This window comes from Talpa occidentalis, unplaced genomic scaffold, assembly GCF_014898055.3.
Source record: "Talpa occidentalis isolate TD23 unplaced genomic scaffold, MPIMG_talOcc4v2.1 talOcc4.13, whole genome shotgun sequence".
Classification (NCBI taxonomy): Eukaryota; Metazoa; Chordata; class Mammalia; order Eulipotyphla; family Talpidae; genus Talpa; species Talpa occidentalis.
In genome coordinates this window covers 75,561,947-75,586,446 of record NW_023601322.1, presented here as the reverse complement: position 1 = coordinate 75,586,446, position 24,500 = coordinate 75,561,947, and the positions used below count along the sequence as shown (strand labels likewise).

Here is a 24,500-nt window from a genome sequence, read left to right as displayed (position 1 = left end):
AGTGGTTGAGCGCTGGGCTGAGAAGCTGCCCATAGCCTCTGTAGCGCCTGCTCTATCCCCAGCCACCAGCGAGGGTCCCACATGGTGCGCAGGCCTCTCCTGCCACGCCCACAGCCCCCCTCAGCAGTGTATTTCATCAGTCTGCCTGTTCTGTTCCCTGCTCTGGCTCTGGTAAATTTTCTTACCCTCCTGCACTTCTTACTATATCCAGTGCTTATATAAATAAATAAATAAATCTAAAAAAAAAAAGAAGATAATAAATATACATAAACTCTAAGCATTGGGAAAGGTTTACAATGCTCAGTTTTTACCCTAAGTAACTTTTGTTGAGAGTAGAGTAAAACATCCACAGAAATTAGAAAAATTCTGTTTGTTGTTTCTGGGTTTTGTTTTTTAATGAAAGGAATGAAAGAGATCAAACTTCTTCCTTCCTTTTGCACCTTACTTAATCATAAGTAACAGGTGTTGCCCCCCCCAAAAAAAAATCAGCCTTGAATCATTGTTATCACTAATCTTCCACGGAAGTACTTAGAGCTGTGCCATAAAATTTAGCATCTGGTTATATATTCTCTTTCTTTATCGTCTGAATAATAGAACCAAACTGGAACAACCATAGTGCTTATCCATTTTCAAAGGCAGAATTGTAGAATGCTAGTATTTGTTTAACATTTACAGGTCTTAGTTATATTCTATCTCTCAACCCCAACTGTACATTCATAAAATCTACATTCTTTATTTGAAGTTCCCCATCTTAGCAGGGTGTTCATTGCATGGTATTAAACAAATAGTCTTGACTTGTATGTAAATCTGCCAAATAAGCCCTGAAACACAAAACAACACACACACACACACACACACACACGAAGTACTCAGGGGCATGAAATTTCTTCACAAGGAAACTGTAAATTCAAATAAGCACAAACTGGAAGGATTTCATATTAGACTGCAAAAGACTGTAAGGTGGCAGCAGACGTGGCATTCTTAAAGTTCATCTTCACTGGTGTTCATTTTGTGGTCCCGCTCTGCCACTTTGTGGGAACATTGAGAATTGCATGAGAAAACAGTGCTCAAAACTCAGAATCAGCTAATACAAATAGAGAAACAGAGAAAGAGGACAAATAGATATAAAAGCCAGAGACTTCTCTTTTAATAAGAAATCTGGGGCCTCCCTGGTGGCACAAGGGGGTAAGCATCAGCACTAGGAAGCTATCTGCAGCCACTGACGCACGAGTTCAATCCCCAGCCCAGGGGAGTGACCCACATGACACAGCAGACCTCTCCTGACTTGCCTGCTGCACCTCTCAGCAACGTATTTCATTCAGTCCTCTTGTTCTATTCCCCACTCTGTCTTTGGTGAATCCTCTCACACACACCCTATACACCTCTGGCCTGTACCCCAGTTCTTATATGCATGCATAAATAAATCTTTAAAAAAAAAGACATCTCTGGAAGCAAATTGATAAATTATAAATGACTTCTAGGGGAAGTGATTTGGGAATGTCATTTGGTTTTTAATTCATCCACTTGTAAAGTTGAATTTAATGATCATATATACCTGTTTTTTATTTTTCCAAGGTGAAATGTCATTTGATGGTGTATAAAATATGGTATGGATTTAAATGTGAAAAGCTGGAATAGCAAAAATAATAATTAATATTAATTAAGCAATTAGTATATATCAGGTACCAGGTAAATATTAATTCATTTAATCTTTACAACAAACCCATGAGATAGGTACTAGCTATTTTTTCTTTCAATATATTTTATTCTGATGGTAGTTACTAAAGTTGATACAAAATATTTTTTAAAGTGCAGTTAACTGACTTAGAAAAATAGGTAAAGCCCCCCTCCAGAAAAGGTTTCTACTACAATACACTATTAGCGGTAACAGTGGGTGAGTCAGGAGAGGTCTGCTGTGCCATGTGGGTTAACTCCCTGAAGGGGGATTGAACTCAAGCCATAGATGGGTGCTAGCATGATAGCACTGAGACAACCCCAATGCCACCAGGGAGGCCCCTGTACTAACTATTGATAACATTTTCCATCAAAATTTTATTGATGGAAATACATATAAGTTTGCAAATACATATAAGTTTGGGAGTACATGTTCACACATCAACACATGCAAAGGCTTCACTTACCCTCCACCACAGCTCCAGTGTCAATACTCTCACCTTACGTCTTTTATGTTTTCCCTCTCTCCTCCCCCTTCTTGGTGGTCATCTCCATAGTTTTCACAGATTCTAATTAAGAGTATTGTTATCATGCTTTGCCATTTTGTTTTCTCTGGTTATTTATATTTCACAAATGAAAACATCCAATAATAGTCTTCACACTTTCTGATGTATTTCACTTAGCATAATTACCTCAATATTTCTCCATATTTTTCCCAAAGTATTACTTCATCTTTTTAAATAACTGAGTAATATTCCATTGAGTATACGTATGTATGTGTGTATATATGGTTGTATATATATATATATATAAACTATATATTTATATATACTATTAACAATATATATAAACTATACACACACACACACACAATTTTCTGTATCCAGTCACCCATCAATGGGCATTCAGTTTGATTACATGCCTTGGCTGTTGTGAATAATGCTGCTATGAACATAGTGTTACATAAATCTTCCAATAATTGTGTTTTCAAATTCTTCAGATAAATTCCTAGAATTGGTATTGCCAAATCATATGATGTTTTCATTTTTAGTTTTTGAAGGAACCTCCATACCATTTTCCATAAGGTTGCACTAGTTTACATTCCCACCAATGGAAAAGGAATGTTCCTTTTTGTCACATCCTCACCAACACTTGTTTCCTGTCTTTTTGGTATACGCTGTTCCCACAGAGGTGAGGTAATATCTCATTTGGTTTTGATTTGCATTTCCTTTATAATAACTCTATACTTTCAAAGGACTTTCACAAATGTTTTCTATTTCTCCTTATACAATGCCCTGAGGGAGACAAGGAACCTCATGGTACACAAGACACCTCAAAGACTGTGAGGTGAATAAGTAAGACCCCAGACCCTCCTCAAGTGAAAGTCAAAATCTGAGTCCAAGTATCCTCACTCCCAGGGCAGTGTTTATTTCAGTTACACAAAAATGTTTGTTTTACAACTCTGAAGAAAAATCATTAGCCAGATCAATCTTGATTTAGAAATAATAGGAAGACAGAATAAGCAGAAAGTGTTACTACTACATCTGACAATGACATATTTTCTCTCTACTATTTTTCAATATTGGGAGGAAAATGATGCTGTTATGAAAACAAGGCATAATTTTTATTGCATTATTTATTTTTTTAAAAGATTTATTTATTTATTTATTCAAGAACCAGGGTACAGACCAGATGTGCAGGAGGGTGAGAGGATTCACCAGAAACAGAGCTGGGAACAGAACAGGCAGACTGACGAAATACACTACTGAGGGGAGCAGCGGGTGAGACAGGAGAAGTCTGCCACGCCATATGGGACCCTCTCTGGCCGGCTGGGATCGAACTGCAGAGGCTGCAGACAGCTTCACAACGCAGCGCTCAACCGCCTGAGCCACCAGGGGAGGCCCTGCATTATTTATTAAAGCAGGCTTATTTTAAAGTAAGTTAATTACTATTAAGTCCTATCTGTAGACCCAAAATGAACTTGAAATGATTCTACTTTCCAAAGTTTCTCCACCAGCCCTACTAATCTGACCTATGTAATGAAATTCTGTTCCTGAAATCTAAACTTTTCTGTGAGAGTTCCCAAGTGACCACGATGGTTTGGTCTTGCAAGCCATTACTTTATGCCTGGGTTTCATTTTTATTTGTTTTTTTATTGATTTAGGGGCAAACAATACCTATTGTTTAGATTTGATACCTTCAGTCTTTGGCAAATTGTGTTTGAAAATCGCAGTCTAAATGTAGCTTCATTTTCCTAGCAAAGCCTCATGATCTAAATATCTATTTCAGGGCCTCCCCTGGTGCGCAGGTGGTTGAGAGCAGTGCTGTGAAGCTGTCCGCAGCCTCTACAGCGCAGGTTCGATCCCAGCCGGCTGGCCAGGGTCCCAGATGGCACAGCAGACCTCCCTGTCTCACCCGCTGCTCCCTTCAGCAGTGTATTTCATCAGTCTGCCTGTTCTGTTCCCTGCTCTGTCTCTGGTGAATCCTCTCACCCTCCCGCACATCTGGCCTGTACCCTGGTTCTTGTACAAATAAATAAATCTTAAAAAATACATATTTTAGGGCCTCCCCAGTGGCGCAGTGGTTGAGCTCTGGGTTGTGAAGCTGCCTGCAGCCTCTGCAGCGCTGGTTCAATACCCGGCCACCTGGCGAGGGTCCTACGTGGCGCACAGACCTCTCCTGCTGCGCCCGCTGCTCCCCTCAGCAGTGTACCTTTGTCCTTCTGCCTGCTCTGCTCTCCCCTCTGGCTCTGGTGAATTCTCTCACCCTCCCGCACTTCTGACTGTACCCAGTGCTTGTATAAATAAATAAATAAATCTTTAAATATATATATATATATATATATATTTTATGTATTTTCTATTTTCAAAAATAAACTTCCTAACTTTTTTTTTTTAAGGAGTTCTGCCCACCAAACATCTGCCCTCCTGTTGGTACCCGGACTCCCCAGTGCACCTGGGGTGAGGTAAGAAGGATTCTTTGTGTGAAGATAGACTAGCTAGGATGTGGTCTCCCTGTGCACCTCCTCAGGGGAAATAAGGAAAGAAGGAGGCATCCTTTAGATTGATAGGGAGCTGGGTGCCACATTCTAGGGAAATCCCTTGAGAGGCTGAAATATTCCAGACTAACTTCCAGATATACTGGCAAAGAAAAATGACATAATAGATTATTATATTCAAATATTTGTTGATTGGATTTTTTTAAACAAAAGAAGCAACTATAGAAAAGTTGGCAAAATACAAAACCAGTTGACATACATTAGAAGCACGAATACTAACTAATATATAAAAATGTATATATTTATTTGGGGAGAATGTAATACCAAATGGTCAGTGAGACACCTTTTCCTCCCTATCAGATTAATGATAATCGAAAGACTGAAAAAATGCAATGTTGCAGTAAAAATACTACTCACTCACAGAATAGGTAAAAAGAAATTTGCAAATATTATCTCTCTCTTAAAAGGCATTTGTATCCAGAATAAAGGACTCTTGCAATTCATTAGCAAAAGAACACCCAGTTTAAAACTAGGTAAAGCATCTAAATAGTCATTTCTCCAAAGATAGGCAAATGGCATAAAAGTACATAGTGAAGAGACTTGATATCACTAGTAATTAGGAAAATGCAAATCAAATTACAATGAAATACTACTTTGTACCCACCAGCATAGCTAGAATCAAAAAGACAGACAATAACAAGTGTTGATGAGGATGTAAAAATTGTGCAGTCACTTTGGAAAGCAATTTGTCACTTTCTTAAAAAGATAAATACAATTACTGTATGACTCAGTGCAGCAATTCCACTCCTAGGTATATACTTAAGAGAAACAAAAACTTAGGTCCTCAGAAACCTTGTCCACGAGTATCCATAACTGCATTATATTCATAATAGCCAAAAAGTGAAAAAAACTAAATGTCCACCAACTGATAACTACTTAAAAGGTGGTGCATTCAGGGCCTCCCCAGTGGCGCAGCGGTTGAGCGCTGGGTTGCGAAGCTGCCCGCAGTCTCTGCAGCGCCAGTTCGATCCCTGGCTGCTCCCTGGCCACCGAAGGAGGGTCCTACATGGCGCACAGACCTCTCCTGTCACCCACTGCTCCCCTCAGCAGTGTACTTTGGTCCTTCTGCCTGCTCCGCTCCCTGCTCTGACTCTGGTGAATTCTCTCCCCCTCCCGCGCTTCTGACTGTACCCAGTGCTTGTATAAATAAATAAAAATAAATCTTTAAAAAAAAAAAAAAGGAGGGCCTCCCAGGTGGCGCAGCGGTTGAGCGCTGGGTTGCGAAGCTGCCCGCGGCCTCTGCGGCGCCGGTTCGATCCCCGGCTGCTCCCCGGCCACCGGAGGAGGGTCCCACATGGCGCGCAGACCTCTCCTGCCGCCCGCTGCTCCCCTCAGCAGTGTACTTCGGTCCTTCTGCCTGCTCTGCTCCCTGCTCTGGCTCTGGTGAATTCTCTCGCCCTCCCGGCTTCTGACTGTACCCAGTGCATGTATAAACAAAAACAAACAAACAAACAAATAGATAAATAAGACATGCCTCTAGAAAATTAAAAAAAAAAAAAAAAAGGTGGTGCATTCAAAGAAGTATTAAGTCATAAAAAGGAGTAAAGTACTGATACAAACTACACTATGGATGAACCTCGAAAACATGCTAAGTGAAAAAAGCCATACACAAAAGAGCATATATTAGGATTCAATTTGTGTGAAATATCCAGAACAGGCAAATCTATAAAACTAAGAGACTGGGAGAAGGGAAAAATTGGGGGTAACTACTAATGAGTATAAGGCTTCTTTTGGAGTGAAGAAAATGTTCTAAAATTAGACTATAGTACTGGTTTTATATGTGCTATATACTCTGAATAGACAAAAAATTGAATTTTACACTTTAAGTGGATGGATTTAATGGTATGTAATTTATATTTCAGTAAAGCTATCTTTTTTTTCAAATGCAGTGTTGGCGATCACACTGGATAACAGATATTTTCACATATTGCTGGAAATATAAAGCCTTTAAAGAGAAGAGTTTCTCTTTCAATATGTGAAATGCATGTTTTGACATAGAAATTCCAATTACAAACGTCTCTCCTATTTACATATATTTGCACATATTTACAAAAATGTATACAAAGATGTTTATCAAGGGATATTTTAATAGTTAAATATAGAAACCAAACTAAATACTCATCAGTAGGAGAGTGAATTCTTATGGTGCTTTCATACCTATTGATAAAGAATAAAATTTTTTTTTAATTTTTTTTTCTTTTTTCTTTTAAAGTTTTATTTTTTATTTATTTTTTTATTTTATTTTATTTATACAAGCACTGGGTACAGTCAGAAGCGCGGGAGGGTGAGAGAATTCACCAGAGCCAGAGCGGGGAGCGGAGCAGGCAGAAGGACCGAAGTACACTGCTGAGGGGAGCAGCGGGCGGCAGGAGGGGTCTGCGTGCCATGTGGGACCCTCCTCTGGTGGCCGGGGAGCAGCCGGGGATCGAACCGGCGCTGCAGAGGCTGCGGGCAGCTTCACAACCCAGCGCTCAACCGCTGCGCCACCGGGGAGGCCCAAGAATAAAATTTTATATTTTGTTTTAGAGAGCAAATCTAGAGATGCCAAAAGTTTTTATATGTCCAACTAGCAAGGTAAAAACAATATTCATGATTTGAATCTACATATTTTCTATTAACTGGCATGATAATTTATATAATTTATAAATCAATGTATTAATTATGTGAGATCATATTAATGGATTAATTATCACAAGTTTAGTGAAAATTTCTAATTTTCTGAATGAATACAGAAATACAGTTCCCTAGAGCAAACTGCAATTTCCTATAAAGTCTGTTCTATATACTTAAGTTTGCAGGTTATAACCTTTAGTAGTTAGTTATCACTTATCAAAGCCTGAAAGAAAGAACAGTCATGCGTGCAAGAGGAGAATATATACATATAATTAACCTTAAAGAATTTTGTCTTGGGGCTTCCCTGGTGGCCTAGGGGTTAAGTCTCAGCGCTATCACCTCTATGGCCTGAGTTCAATCCCTTCTCCTGTCTCACCCTTGCTCCCCTCAGCAGGAAATCTGCCTCTTCTACTCCCCACTCTGTCTCTGATGAATCCTCTCACACATACCTCTCCCCCCCTTCCCTACCCACCCCTGCACCTCGGGCCTACACCCAGATTTCCTATGCAAAAAAAAAAAAAAAAGAAGACCTTTGTCTTGGCCACAAGTTTTGTCTATCGTTTTATTTCAAAGTCTAAGTTTATTTTTGTTTTATTTCACTCATTTGTTTGTTTAGTTTCTTTATATACCACATATGAATGAAGTCTTCAAGTGGTTGTATGTAGTATTCATGAGATTACAAACTCTAAGCACACTTTGTTTCCTTCTGTTTGGCAGTTAACCTCATAAATAGCTTCATCCTCTCTTCTGTTCTTTATGTGTGCTATGGGGAGGGGTAGGGTTTTGCCAATACAAAAATGTATTGCATTTCACTCTACATATACTCAAGTTGTTTGATATTTCTATAATGTGCATTAATTCATGGATTTTATATGTAATCTAAATAATTGAGGTAGATCTTCCCGAGAGCAGCGCTCCATGTGACATAGAAAGAATAAGGAAAGATTCATCCTGACTCAAAATGACTGAGTAGTCATTTAACACTAGATTTTCAAATTTTTAATAATAATGCTCATTAACCCAAATTAGTTTTCACTTGGTAGAATTTCACGCAGTTATTTAAAAAAAAAATGTGGGGCCTCCCCGGTGGCGCAGCAGCTGGGTTGTGAAGCCGGTTCGATCCCCGGCTGCTCCCCGGCCACCGGAGGAGGGTCCCACATGGCGCGCAGACCTCTCCTGCCGCCCGCTGCTCCCCTCAGCAGTGTACTTCGGTCCTTCTGCCTGCTCTGCTCCCCGCTCTGGCTCTGGTGAATTCTCTCACCCTCCCGGACTTCTGACTGTACCCAGTGCATGTATAAACAAACAAACAAACAAACAAATAAATAAATAAAACATGCCTCTATAAAAAAAAAAAAAAAAAAAAAAGATACAAAAGCTTTTCAATTTGATGTAGCCTCACTTGTTTATTTTTGTTGTTGGGGTTGTATTCCCAAATACATCTTTGTGGGAGATGTCCTGCAATGTGTGTCTATATTTCCTTTCCAGTACCTTGTGGTTTTGGTTCTTACATCCAGTGCTTTAACCCATTTTCAGTTAATTTTGTGTATCGACTTAAATATAGATCTTACGTTATTTTTTCTGCAAGCAGCTATCCATGTTCCCCAGAAACGTTTATTAAGAAGGCTATCTTTGTATTGATTAGTACAGAGGAGGGAGGAGGGAGTGCGGGGAAAGGAAGGACTAGAGTCAAAATAAGGGGGGAGGTGCAATTGTATGGGGAATATAACCAAAACAAAAATGCATACATTGTGCACAGATGAAAAAAGATGTAAGAATTATATAAAATAAAATATTTCAATTAAAAAAAGAAGGCTATCTTTTCTCCATCCTGTGACCATAGCACCTTTGTCAAAGATTAAACTTTTTTTTAATTTTTAAATGTAGTACTTTTTTCTTACATAGTTAATTTGTGGACAATGAATGGTTTCTCTCCTAAGGTGTGGCCACCATTGTTTTTGAACTACCAAAGCACCCATAGTACATCACCATATTCCCTTGTACAGTTCCCCCTCCCACATTTGCCACCCCTCAGTACTTTCACCCCCTACCACCCTAGATTCCTTATATCTGTGATCTTTGTCTGACCCTTTGTTTGGTTTTTCTATATTCCACATATAAGTGAAACCATCTGATATTTATCTTTTTCTTTCTGACTTGTTTGCTTAGCACCAGCCTTTCCAGCTCCATCTGTGTTGCCACGAGTGGCATAAGTTTATTTTTTTTGATTGCTGAGTAGTATTCCATTGTGTATATATCATATCTTCATGATCCAGTCATCTGTTTTAGAGCATTTAGGTTAATAGCCCTTTTTTTTTTTTTAATATTAATCTTTGAACTTTTTAGAATGGAAGACCCAGGAGAAACTTGGCTCTGAGTAAATATTATTTCTCAAAGTCTATAAAAAGCATGAAAGCCAGATTAAACCATTGCTATGAAAGGGGAAACACAGATCCACTCAAGCATCTGGTTGCTGCCTAAAACCAAGGAGGAAAAGAAAATTTAGAGAACAGGTTAATGAGACTTGAGTTTTAAACTTTGGACTTCTAATTCAGAAGAACAAGAAATTTTGATGTGGGACTTTAAATTTGGACTTAAATTTACAAAGAGATTCATCTTTACACTTTAATTTCTACCCTGGAATTTAATAATGAGAAAGGATTTATATTCACATTTGAAGCAGTTCCTAGCTTCTGGATTTTTATTACTAAGAGCATATTATTATTTTTTGGGCCTCCCTGGTGGCGAAGTGGTTGAGTGCTGGGCTGCAAAGCTGCCAGCCACCTCTGCAGCTCTGGTTCAATCCCCAGCTGCCGGGTGAGGGTCCCACATGGCACGCAGACCTCTCCTGCTGCCTGCTGCTCCCCTCAGCAGTGTATTTTGTCACTCTGCCTGTTCTGTTCCCCGCTCTGGCTCTGGTGAATTATCTTACCCTCCTGTGCTTCTGAATGTACCCAGTGCTTGTATAACTAAATAAATAAGTCTTAAAAAAAAAAGAGTATATTATTGTTTTCACTCAGTCTCATGCAGAACCTTTGCTACATTGACTTAGGTAATGTGACTGAACAGCCTTTGAAATGAAATGTCTTTGCTGTTGATTAATACATTTTATCTTCCATCTCCTAAACTTCTGGGGCCAAAATCCAAATTCTGCCAACATTCCCAAAATGAAGCCCAGAAGAGAAATGTTTGATTTGGGAGAAGTAGTAGTTTTATGAAGGGGGGACAAAACAAACAGCTTGTGATTGACATGGGCTTAGTAGCTAAATCAGTGGATTAAAAAATCTGGGGAAATGTAAGAATGAAATTCCTTTCCTCTACTCCTGACTTCCATGAAGAAAGTTTTGTTTAAGCACACTCTCGCCTTTTCTCATTCCATCTCAAATTAGGTGGAGTGATTTATCTTGTTGGCAGGCCTATGGAAAATAACCACTAATGGAAATTATCAATTGCACCTTTCTTCATGTTACAAACCAGCTACTCTCAAGAAGCCCACATCCATTGTGTCTCCCCTTTCCTTTTAACCCTTCTGGGTTAAATCTGCTTAATTGTGGATTTAGAATAAGCAATAGCACATCAGACCTAGAGCTACATCCTCCAGTCTCATTGCTACCAATAATAGATATATAATCAAAATGCTGGTCTCCATAGTTAATCTTTGTTTTATTTTCTAAAGTTGTCCAAAACCCAGCAAATGAAGAGGGGTAGGTGCATAACACAACAAATAGCTGAATCTTGAAGACATAGCACATTCATTTCATTCTTAAGAAGGATTATATCCTCCATGTAGCAATCACAAACATTCTCTGATATCCATATTCTTTCCCTGAAGTCATTTATAACCACATTAAATTAATAAACTACAAAATTTATGCTACATGCAGAACTTCTTTATATCCAATAGGAAGGGAATTTATTCCTTTCTTTTCTGTGAAATAAGTTAATAGGAAAAGAATAACTGAATATCCTGAACTGTAGAAATGAAAATCAATGTAATTCCTTTTTTTAATAGTAGATATTAAAGAAATTCACAGCATTAACAAAAATCCAGAAAAAGACCTCATGAAGTACATCCTAGTTTATTTCGGTAACAAAAATGTGTTCTATAAAAATGTTTTATTAGATAACAAAGCGTGTTCTAGCAAAAGCCTAATGCTGTCCGAAACCCACAGTGAAGCCAATGTAGTGTAATGTAACAAAACACAATTTAAAAAGGATAAACTGTTCTTCTGAAAAATAAAATTCTTATAAATTTTAGAGAGAATAATGGCCTTTGGCCTATTTTATTTTCAGGAACTGCTGATGCTGTTTACAGCATGACACATAAACCATATAGAGGTGAATTAAGAGAAAGACTAGTGCCAGGATATATTTTGTAATAGTCATCAAAAATACTTGGAGGAATTTAAGTGTCATGTGCAGAACAAGAGTGAAAATATTATAGTTCTCAACTGCCATTACTTTGATTCCAAAGTAATTTTGATCATTCAAAGTCATGTATTCTTATTATATAATTAAGAATTCTAACTAACTTCTTTGCAGAAGTTAATTCAAAAATTCTTATGGACATATGGCATATGGGTCAAGGAAAAAATTTCAAGAGAAATTATAAACAAAAGGAAAACTTATCAAATTATAAACAAAAGGAAAACTTACCAAAATGTGTGAGATGCAATGAAAGCAATACTTAGAGGAAACACAGTGTTGAGTACATATATTTAAAAAGAAATGTCTAAAATTGATAATCTAATTGTCTCAAAACTTTAAAAATGGATCTGTTATTTGATCCAGTAATGCAACTTCTAGGTATCTACCAAAAAAAATTCAAAAACACTTATTTGAAAAGCAACTGGCACTCCCATGTTTATTGCAGCACTATTTGCCATAGCTAAATTATGGAAAAAACCTAAGTGCACCAGAACAGATGAGTGGGTCAAGAAGATATGGTATATATACACTTTAGGATATTATTCAGCAATCAAAAAAGATAAACATATGCCTTTTGTAGAAACATGGATGGAGCATGAAGGGCTAATGCTAAGAGAAATGACTCAAGAGAAAGATAAATACAGGATGGTGTCACTAATATATGTTCCAGTAATCCCACTTACAGGATTTAACCAAAAAGCATGAAAACACTAAATTGAAAAGGTTTATGCACCCATTTGTTCATTGCATCACTGTTTACAATAGTCAAGATATGGAAACAAAACCCAAGTGCCTGATGACAGATAAATGGATTGATAATAGGTTACATACACAATGGACTACTATTCAGCCATTAAAAAGAGAAGAAATCAGGGCGTCCCTGGTGGCACAAGGGGTTAGTCTCAGCACTATGAAGCTCTCCATAGCTGCTGCAGCATGAGTTTGACCCCCTGCCAGGGAGCTAACCCACATGGCACAGCAGACCTCTTGTCTCGCCCACCGCTCCCCTCAGCAATGTATTTCAGTCAGTCTGCCTGTTCTGCTCCCCACTCTGTCTCTGGTATATCCTCTCACCCCCCACATCTCTGGCCTACACCTCAACTCTTATATGCATGCACAAATAAATAAATCTTAAAAAAATTAAAGATGAAATCTTGCCATTTTCACCACAAGGAATTATACTAAGTGACTGAAGAAATTATACTAATTGAAATAAGTCAAAAGGAGAAAGAAAAATACTATATGATTTCATTCATTTGTGAAATGTAAAGAAGAGCAAAACTATCAAACAAACAATAATAATAAACCCTTTGACTCTGCCAACAAAATGGTGGTTACCAAAGGAGAAGCAGGTAGAAGGAATAGCTTAGTGGGGAGATGGTAATCAGACACTTGGTGGGGGGTGTGGTATAAAACGCATAGTCACCGAAGTAACTAACTATATACCTGAAAACTATAGTGTTGTAAACTAATGTTACCTCAATAAAAAGGAAAAAAAAAAAACTTCCACATAAGAGGAGAGGGTGTTTCAGCTGACAAGGGAGACTTGAGTAGGTTGGGAATTTGGAATGGGCTGAGTTAGCCAAATTTTCCAATATAGCTTATATCACTCTTTCCTGATTGCTTCATAAGAGATTAGACAGGCTATAAATTAGACTTATAAAATGTGGCCATCCTGAAGATTAAATGTGTTTGGCTTACACCTGTTTTAGTTCTTCAGCTTCAAGAGCTTATGTCTTAAAATCTCTTACAGATCTTTATAGCAGAATTACAGAAAGTCCTTGTTTTTCAACTGATAACTTGATCTAATAATTTAGAAATGTTAGCTTATCATTGTTAACCTTTAAGATGTTTAGCATTATTAGAAACAGTCATAACACCTCCACAGCCCTATCCTTTATAACTGCCCGGTGGCTGTAGCAGTTGGAACCTCAGACCTCGCCTTCTATTAGTACATACATGGGATGATTTAATTAGCTATTGTGCTGTTATTTGCCCTGCATTGTTAAAATCCATTTCATTAATATTAGTTGGATTCTCCCTGCCTTCATCCTGAATAGAATCAAATAACTCAATTCTCCACTACCACCACCCCACCTTTTCCTAAAGATCAATTGCCTATGGCCATTTCCAGTAAAATTTTCTCCAGCAGGGCCTCCCTGGTGGCGCAGCGGTTGAGCGCTGGGTTGCGAAGCTGCACGCAGCCTCTGCAGCGCCGGTTCGATCCCCGGCTGCTCCCTGGCCACCCCGGCTCCCCGGCCACCGGAGGAGGGTCCCACATGCGCGCAGACCTCTCCTGCCGCCCGCTGCTCCCCTCAGCAGTGTGCTTCGGTCCTTCTGCCTGCTCTGCTCCCCGCTCTGGCTCTGGTGAATTCTTTCACCCTCCTGTGCTTCTGACTGTGCCCAGTGCTTGTATAAATAAATAAATCTTTAAAAAAAAAAAATGTAAATTTAAAAAAAAAAAATTTTCTCCAGCAGTTAATTTCTTGAAACGTTTAATGAATGGGTCAAAGATTAAATGGGAAGATAGGCAAGAATAAAAAAAAGTTCATCAGATAATACGACAGCCAAAATCAGACCCAGAGAGCTAGTCTCCTGGGGCACAGCTACTGCTGACACCAAACAGAGGAACCACAGCTTGCTCTGTTATCATCCTTAGCATTCAATACTAGATCCAACAGTTGGCATCCACAGGCACTGTTTTGCCTGCCAAGTGGAAAGGGCTGCCACTGACACCAGAAAGAATTCCCCACTGAAAAAATAAAAGTCTCCACTGTCTTTGTTTCTTTGTGTCATTAGTTTCAAAGTCAAAATCCCAGATAAGCATATCTGATTGGCAGAGCCTAAATCAAGGGCCTCCATCCCAACTGGCAGAGAAGCTAGAATAGTAGTATTTGTTCAGCTTCTCTCTTGGGATACAAGGGATTCAAATGCTCAATATGGATAATTAGAACTGTCCACTGAACATACAGTGCTCTGAGCCAATGCTACAGGATATGACAGATGTGCAGAAATTTGCTTCCTTTTTTGGCAATATGATAATTAATACATATTGCTCAGTGCCTTTCTCATAGCAGGTACTAGCAGTTACTCTGGATATTATAAAATACCATAATTACTGTCATAATTATGGTCATCATTATCACAAATGTCAACCTGCAGGGATCAGAGCGCAAGGATTAAATGAGATAACAAAAGTCTCAGGTACAGTGTAGAGACTGATGACAAAAAGGACTCAATGGCCCTGTCTGATGCCATAAATTATGTATGACCTGTAAGTTGACTAGAATTAAAAAACTTCCACTATGGTGGATCAGACTCAAAGCAGAAAATAAATTGTTACAGAAAATCAGAAAGAGATGTATTACTTGCATACTTGAAGTATAAGCTGATATTTGCAACCCACTACTGCTTTATTTCAGCACTGTACCAGTCAAGCAAAATGCCTGTATTGTCCCCTTTGGGAAAGCTTCATAGCTTCAATCATAGCCAGTGTCTCTCTAAGAGTCTGAGTTCTTTACACACTGGCTACCCTGAATACCATATTGCCTCACCACAGTGAAAGCTGGTCAGTCATTTATAGGCTATCCTGCAGCTTATGAAATTTGTCTTTAGAGCCCTTGTTTTCTCTTAGAAACTATGAATTCAAGTCATACAAAGACACCAGTGCAATTTATCTTTAACAGCATAAGAGAAAGTAACTGAGTCAATACTGTGGTGGTAGGTAGACTATTTAATGGCTCTATCTCCCTCCCATCCTGCCACCCATGCGCCCCCCTTTGCAATGTGACTTTTCTGCTTCACCCAAATGGCAACAATTCATCTTTTTCATGTTTTTTGTAATATATATATATATACACACACACATATATATAAATCCATAACTTGGTTATTTTAAATGTGCTGCATTGAACATAGGAGTACATATATCCCTAGGAGTACATATATCCCTTTGAATTAGTATTTTTATGTTCATTGCAAAGATACTTAGAATTGCTGGATCACATGGTAGTTCTATTTATTTTTAACTTTATTTTATATATTTTTTACATCATTTTTCATTTTTGCACAATGTATACATTTTCATCTTGGTTATAGTCCCCATACAGTTCCCACCCCTCTTATTTTGACCCTAATCCCTCCTCCCCTTTCCCCCGTAGTGTGTCTCTGGTTTATAGTTGCTTGTTGATTTTCATTTTTACTTTATTATAATTAGTCTTTTTCCTGGTCCCTCATTTAGGTTCTATTTTTAATATTTTGAGAAATTTCCATACTGTTTTCCATAGGGGTTGGACCAGTCTACATTCCCACCAATAGTGAAAGTGTTCCCTTTTCTCCACACTCCCCCGCCCAGCACGTTGTCTTTTTTTTAAAATAAATTATATTTTTATATTCCCCATACAATTGCAATCCCCTTATTTTGACCCCAATCCCTCCCCTCCCCACCCCCTAACCCCCATAGAGTGTCTCTTGTTCATAGTTGTTTGTTGATTTTGATATTTTCTTTCTTATAGTTATTCTTTTTCCTGGTCCCTTATTTAAGTTTTCTAGATTCCTGCTATGAGTGAGACCATCCGGTATTTTTCTTTTTCTTTCGGCTTATTTCGCTGAGCATGATCCCTTCCAGCTCCATCCATGTTGCTGCAAATTGCATGTGTTTATCTTTTTTGAATGCTGAGTAATATTCCATGGTGTATATGTACCACATCTTCTTGATCCAGTCATCTATTTTTGGGCATTTGGGCTGTTTCCAAAGCTTAGCTATTGTAAATAGTGCTGCTATAAACATAGGGGTGCAGGTACTCTTTAGAATTGATGTTTCTGTGTCCTTTGGGTAAATACCTAGGAGTGGAATTGCTGGATCATATGGAAGCTCCACAGGTATGAGGTTGTATCTCATTGTGGTTTTGATTTACATTTCTCTGATGACAAGTGAAACATTTTTCCATGTGGCTATTGATCATCTGTATGTATTCTTTGGAGAAGAGTTTTATTTAGCTCTTCTACCTTAAAATATCCTTTATCTTGACTGTGGTGATGAATACATGACCATATACATCTGTCAGAACTTATGAAGCTATATATTTTAAAGGGTAGATTGTATTATATTTAAACTATTAGTCAACAATTTTGAATTTTAAAAAAGTAACATGAAGCCAGTGTTGAGGTCATTTTCAAACCAAGTACAATGCAGTTTCAAACCAACTGCATTTTTTCAAGAACAAATCAAAAAAATCTTTAGTATGAGACAAAGAAGCCAGATTTAGAAGTAAACAAACACATGTACTTGTCACGCTATTTTGAGACATTTATAGAACTGAATAAATTATAATACATACACTCAGAAAGAAAATAGACAAAAATTTTCTACCAAATGATCCTATATATTACAGAAAACAAAGGAGCAATTTCTATCATCAGTTAATAGCCCACTCCCAAGGTGCTTCTTTTGTGAATCTTTCACCTTCCAATGTGATTACTCATGTCTGATAGACATTACTGGCTGATGGCAGGAGGCCTTAATTCCTCCCAGATGCTAACCCACATGGCTCACGCAGCAGCAGGCTTCTCATGTCTTACCTGCTGCTCTTCTTATCAGTGTATTTCAGTAAATCTGCCTGTTCTGCTCCCCACTATGTCTGGTGAATCCTCTCACTCCCCCCTCCCCCACACCTCTGGCCTGCCACTCCAATTCTACTATACAAAAAATAATAAAATCTTGAAAAAAAATTCAGAGACTAGGATTTTCCTTCAGCTCCAACCAGATTCATACGTAACTTAAATATTTTTGCTAGTGTGCATACACACATTGAAAACATTGAGTTTTCAATTTAGAAACTGAATTCTAAGTAAAATATTTTCAAGTCTTTGTAATAAATAATCAGAAATTGGGTAATAAGGAAATACCAACATATGGTTTTACATGGTCATCAAAGATTCTGAGACAAAACTATAGATCTCCTCCAAATGATCCCAATAGTATAGGTGAAACACATTATTTACTCCTTTGCTCTTAAAAAATTAGAATTAAATTAGAAAATCTTCTGAACTAGAACTTTAACAGGATTAATTCAATGCTAAATCTAAAGTTATGAAACCTTGTAATTTGTCTTCAAAGATCAGTCTATTTTGATAATGTTCATGTGTTGGGTCCTCCTTGGGGAGAAAAAAATAAGGAATCACGTACGCACATTCCAACAAATACATTTTTTTAAATAATAGAGAATTCAAAAGACCATAAACCATTCAACAATGTCTTTTATTATGTATGCATATTTAACATTATTTCCTCAATCCATATATAGGCAAAAGTGTATTGTTCAGCAGTACACTTGGAATTTTCAAATTTAATCATTGCCTATAGAAGAGAAAACCATCCCTGAAACATGCTTAGCCAGGAGGCCAATTCATTTGCCGACCTCCAAGAACATGGAGATGAATATGATAGACAGTCTGTCCCCCATCTGAACCGTCATTCACCACCATACGATAACCCTTCTTCAGGCCCAGATCAGCAGCACATTTCTTGCCAACAATCATTAAATGTCCAAGAAGCTGGGGGGGAAAAAAAATTGTGTTAAGCAGAAGTAATGTACAACTATTGCCATTAAATAATAAACTACCAAGTCAAATATTGAGTTAACCACAAGTTGACAGAAAGGAAAAAGTAAAACTATTTGCAGATGACATAACATTAAATATAAAAAATCTTAAGACTCAACTCAAAAACTACTACAACTAATGAACCAATTGAACAAAGTTGCAGGATACAAATCAATATGCAAACGTCTGTTGCATTTCTATACAATAAGAGAAATTAAGAAAACAGTCTCATTTACAATTGTATATAAAATGTAAAGTACCTAGGAATAAATTTAACCAAGTTTATGTACACTGAAAATCATAAGACATTAATGAAAGAAATTGAAATAAACTTGATATATCCTTTTTTAGATTCCACATATATGTGAGATCATATGGCATTTGTCTTTCTTTGAGTTATATCACTTAGCATAATGCCCTCAAGATCCATTTTTTTAAACCATTTATCCATGGATAGGCACTCAATTTGCTTCCATATCTTAGCTATTATAAATTATGCTACAGTGAACATGGCAGTGCATATCTTTTCCAGTTACTGTTTTTGTTTTCTTCAGATAATTATCTAAAAGTAGAATTGCTGGGCTATATGGTAATTGAAGAAATCTTTGCTTGGACCCCTTTTTGTATAGGAATCTTGTTTATTTGGCTTTTTGATAAGCATGTATTCATAATTCGGGGAGAAACTTGATGTTTCTATTTAAACCAGACAAAAGAACCACAATTTTTGCCTTATACAGATTAATTGTAAAGTCTTACATCACATCATCTCCTCCCTTTGGTAGAACATTACCCATTGAGCCAGAAGAATCTCACCCATCAGGGTACACAAACCCCTCTTTTCCACTGCCTTCTACCTCTTCTTCCCCTGACTGCAAAGCTTGCTCTGGGAATCAGAACCCTTCTGAAAGTGCAAGGATGAACAAAGTGTGGTAATACTAGATTCATTCATTTAATAGTGAACACAAGGTATATAAAAACACATTGTCTCTTGGTGATTTCAAGTGTATCACTGACATAAAAATCAAAGTATGGCCAAAGGTAGTCATCTACAAGCTGCAGACTTGTAGATGACTTTACTACATGAGCAGCAGCTTTCATTACCCTGGGGCTTGCTAAAGCAAAGGGAAAAGAAACTTAAGACTCTCTCCCTTCCCTCTTTTCTTGCCACAGGAACCAAGAATTCCCTTTTCTGATTACTTGTTAAATGTTAGGAAAAGAGGCTAACCTCTCCACCACACACACTTGTTCCCTTGCTATGGGAAATTATAAGGAGCAAACTGTTAACTTCTTTTTTTTAAAAGATTTATTTATTTATACAAGCACTGGGTACAGTCAGAAGCACGAGAGGGTGAGAGAATTCACCAGAGCCAGAGTGGGGAGCAGAACAGGTAGAAGCACTGAAGTACACTGCTGAGGGGAGCAGCGGACAGCAGGAGAGGTCTGCGCGCCATGTGGGACCCTCTCCGGTGGCCGGGGATCGAACCAGCGCTGCAGAGGCTGCGGGCAGCTTTGTAGCCCAGCACTCAACCGCTGCGCCACCAGGGGAGGCCCGCAAACTTGTTAACTTAAATAAGGTTCTTGTAGGTTAAGATTCATTCTTTCTCTACTCCATACCTACTTTAAGTAACACACAAGCAGACATGTGCAAATAAAGATAAACTGTTCATACAGTGAATCAAAAAGCAAAAAGGAGGCCCTAGAATGACATTAGGTATTTGCACAGAATCCTATGAGATCGCACATATTAAAGTATATCTGGCAATGTCTATAGGAAAACTAGAATAGTCATGAGGATGTGAAAGAGGAATAAAAGTGGTTTACCATCTTAAGTCCCTTGTCAGCCCTCAAAATTAATGACAACTTAAAGCTCAAATTCAGGGAGCCTTCTATTAACTTTAAAATAAAGGTTGCAATGATGAAAAATTACTAATTTTAAAGTTTTAAAATTATACATAACATACTCATGCTGATTAAAATGAGTCAGCAATTTTAAAGCATATTCATGAGTCTTTCCTAACAAAAAAAAGTTTTAAGAGCTGACCTTAAAACTCCTATTTAGAAAGTTAACTAAGTAAAAATTAACATTCTATCTACTTTTACAGGCAACAAGTGCATTTGAAAGAAACGCTGACCTTAAAATGCCATGATTGTGTAATTATACCAAATGTTAAACATTCTGAAGTTTTTACCTTTCTGTTATTGTTGATATGGTGGTAACTTACTATTAAGCTCTCTATCCTTAACTCTGATTTTTATGCATATAATGAATTAAAAATTAATACTCTGAAGTTTCTAGGCTTCAGGAATAGTAACTCACCTAAAATAGTACTCTAAGTAAATATTAAAATACTGAAGAGACAAGAGATTCATTTAATGTCAGCATTAAAAAAATTTATTGTGAAGTACCACAAACAGATGAAATAAAAACATATATGAATACTTTAAAGAGTAGTAATAAAGCAGATATTTATATACCTACCAGAAGTTAAAAAAAAAATAGAAATAATACTCCACCTAAGACTCTTCCTAAGTGACACTCACTGCTCAACAACTTCCTCTACCTTCCCCACCTCACATCAGCGGTCACAAATGTCTTTTCTTGATCTGCGGTCTGTCTCTCTTTATGGAGTTTTTAGTGAAAGGAAGTTCTCAACTTTGAATGTACTCAAATAATCAACCTTCTTCATTTATCAATTATACACCAAGGTCAAAAAGATATTCTCTAATACAAAGTATGAGGTTGTGGTTCAATTTCAACATGTCAACGTATTTCAAATATATCAAATGTATATTAAACAAAATTTAGTCACCCAGCTTAAAAAGCAAGAAAATAAATTGTGTTAGTAAATTTACTTACACTTTCATCAGCATCTTCCGCTGCAGAAATCTGAGATATAGGTTTCTTGGGTATCACCAGAAAATGTGTTGGTGCTTGAGGGGAAATATCATGGAAAGCAAGACACTAGGGGGGAAAAAAAAAAAATCAAGGTTTTAGTATATCATCTTGTACACTAGGCTTACTTACCATTCTTTCAGTTAGCCTCATAAAGGACAATGAGATGAATGCTAAGAAGTCAGAAATGCATATAATGCATGTGGTACCCAAGCTCTTTTCACGGGGTTTGCAGTCTAATGGGAAGATTGCCTTTAAACAAAGTTATAATTAACCACAGATCATACATGTTACAAAGGAAAATTAAAGGGTGATTTGAAAATGATTGTCACAGAAAGCCCTGATTCAGAGCAGATGGTCAGGGACAACTACTTTTGAGATAGTAACATTTATTTTTTTTAAAAAAGATTTATTTTTATTTATGTATACATACAAGAACTAGGGTGTAGGCCGGGCTGGGGGGAGGATTTACCAGAGACAAAGTGGGGAGCAGAACAGGCAGATCTTCTGAAATACACTGCTGAGGGGAGCAGCTGGTGAGACAGGAGAGGTCTGCTGCACCACGTGGGTTAGCTCCCTGGCAGGCCGGGGATCAAACTCATGCAGCAATGGCTGCTGATAGTTTCATAGTGCTGAGACTTAACCTCTTGTGCCACCAGGGAGGCCAGAGATAGTAACGTTTAAACTGAGATACAAAGGATGAAGAGAAATTAGGTATGCTAATTCTTGTGTACCCTTCAAGTCACTTCTCATGTAACTAACTCTTTTTGCTCTAATTACAGTGTCCTTCAACTCTCTACCCTGGTTTTTCAACTACTGTCCCCTCTAATGCAATGATCTCTCCCCAACCCCAAATTTTTTTTTTTTAATTTTTTTTTTTTTTTAAATTCCACTGTAAAGATTTATTTATTTATTTATTTATACAAGCACTGGGTACAGTCAGAAGCGCGGGAGGGTGAGAGAATTCACCAGAGCCAGAGCGGAGAGCAGAGCAGGCAGAAGGACGGAAGTACACTGCTGAGGGGAGCAGCGGGCGGCAGGAGAGGTCTGCGCGCCATGTGGGACCCTCCTCTGGTGGCCGGGGAGCAGCCGGGGATCGAACCGGCGCTGCCAAGGCTGTGGGCAGCTTCGCAACCCAGCGCTCAACCGCTGCACCACCAGGGAGGCCCCAACTTTTGCCTAATTTAAACTGATATTCATTCCTCAGATCCCAACATATGCATTGTTTCTGAAGGAAATATTTGACTTTATTACTCCCACCTTCCCTAGGTCAGAAGCCCTGGTTGTGCAATATGCTGTTTTTTCCTTTATTGCAGTGATCAGTTTTGTACTTATATATTTGATCATTACTTATCTCTTCCTGCTTTACTCAACTAATTAAAAAAATACACCTATTCTCTTTTGTAGAAACGAAAATGGCAAGTAGCACTTACACAAATCACATACCAAATGAGTGCTTTTTGTATCTCTTGTTCTTTACCAAGGTAGAAGCTACTGAACAGAATCTGTCAATGCAAGACAGTCTCGGGGAGTTAGGGTTAATTCTATTTGGTACTCCATACAAAATGCAGTATCATTTAGATCGCTTCATGCTGTGATATTACTGGACTTACAGAGATTCAAACGTTCCTATTTCAACAATCATTTATAAAAAGCTCTGAAAATATTTTAAAACCAGTATGTATTTTCTAAAACAACAGAACTTCCCTACTGGTGAGTTATTTAAATGCCTTATAAAATTAAAATACCGTTAGGACCTAATTAAACTTTAGGTAACATTTTAAAGTTAAGAATGCTACATACATAGCATAAAATGTTTCTCATACTCCTTATTTCTTAAATCACCTTACAAAACTTTATCTAAACAAGTCAACCTCCTGTCCAGCTTTACTGAAGACCCAAACCCATAAATACAACTGCCCACTAAATATTTTATACAAGAGGTCTGAGGGACATCAACTCGGGCCTTTCTTAAACAGAATTTCACTACAGTGAAGTCAACAAAAACTACTTTCGGGTGAAAGTCAACAAAACTACACCTCCCTGGTGGCACAGGGGGTTAAGCATTGCATTATGAAGCAATCCGCAACCTCTGCGGCAGGAGTTCGATCCCCAGCCGGCCAGGGAGCAACCCACATGGCGCAGCAGACCTCTCCTGTCTCGCCCACTGCTCCCTTCAGCAGTGTATTTCAATCAATATGCCTGTTCTGCTCCCCACTGTCTCTGGTGAATCCTCTCACCCCCCCATCTCTGGCCTGTACCCCAGCTCTTGTATGCATAAATAAATAAATCTTTAAAAAAAAAACTACTTAAAAAAAAAAACAACTACTTTCATCGCTTGGCATAAAACTGCTTCCTGTGAAATATGAAGAGAAGTATTGAAGAGAACTATTGTCATTAGGTGCAATATCTTACTAGGAGGAGCCAAAAAGTAAGCAAAACCCAGAAGCTCGCCCACTTCTTAGCTCCAGAGTGCGAGGCCGAGGCCGGAACCGGCGGTGGGGATGGGGGTGGGGGGGGGTGGGGGGGGGGGGGGGGGGTGGGGGCGGGGGCGGGGGCGGGGTAACGGGCTGGCGGCCCGACGAGGAAGGCCCCGCGCCCCCCCAGGCCCTGCGCCCCCAGCCCCAAGGCTCGGAGCCCGCCGGGAGGCGCCCGACAACGCCCAGCAGGCCGGCCGAGCGCGGGAGATCGAGGAGATTGGGCCTGAGTCCGGGCGCGATCGGGTTTCTCCTGTCAGGCAGAGCGCTGGCGAGATTGCGAGATTCCCGACAGGGCGAGGCCCCAGGCGGCCGGGGAGAGGCCGGGAGCCCCCGCCCCGGGGCGCCCCCACACGCGCCCCAACCCCACGGTGCGGGCCCCGCGGGCGCCCGGAGGCCTGGCCCGCGCCCCGGACTGATAACGCGTAACCGGAGCGCCGGCACGCGCCGGCCGGCCGCCTCCGAGCCGGGGCCCGCGGCAGAGGCCACGCGGAGCGGCCGGGCCCTGCCCTTCCCCGCCCGGCCCTCCTCCCCTCGCGCGCCGCCGGCGGCTCCCCGGGCGGCGCCCGCCCCAGCCCACCTGGTCATCCTCGTAGATGATTTTGGCGGGGATTTCCTTGCGGATGATCTTCCCGAAGATCGTGTCGCCCCCAGGCCGGGCGGTCTGCGCCTTGGCGATCTCATCGGCCATCTCTGCCTCCCTCCCGCGCGGCCGCCACGGGAGAAGCCGGGAGGAAGGAGGAGCCGCGCCGGCAGG

The 24,500-nt window shown here is 39.2% G+C and overlaps 1 protein-coding gene and 1 long non-coding RNA gene across 4 annotated transcripts in view; one reads left to right on the top strand and one right to left on the bottom strand.

Moving 5' to 3' along the window:
- LOC119242738 (uncharacterized) overlaps positions 1 to 9,915 on the top strand; it is a 31,524-nt gene extending 21,609 nt beyond the window's left edge. For 2 of the 3 annotated variants that reach the window (XR_005124549.2, XR_008551476.1), the window contains exons 4-5: positions 4,574 to 4,639; positions 9,689 to 9,915. This is a non-coding gene — a long non-coding RNA (uncharacterized LOC119242738). Of the gene's footprint in view, positions 1 to 3,348; positions 3,606 to 4,573; positions 4,640 to 9,688 lie in introns of those variants that run through there. The other variant, XR_008551477.1, reaches the window with a different exon arrangement.
- Positions 9,916 to 18,017: 8,102 nt separating this feature from the next.
- Positions 18,018 to 24,500, bottom strand: HINT1 (histidine triad nucleotide binding protein 1). The gene is made up of 3 exons (XM_037509409.2): positions 24,324 to 24,500; positions 21,231 to 21,335; positions 18,018 to 18,325 (listed from the first exon to the last, which is right to left on the bottom strand). The coding sequence occupies exons 1-3, from the start codon at positions 24,432 to 24,434 to the stop codon at positions 18,161 to 18,163; spliced, it is 381 nt and encodes a 126-aa protein (XP_037365306.1). The 5' UTR covers positions 24,435 to 24,500; the 3' UTR covers positions 18,018 to 18,160.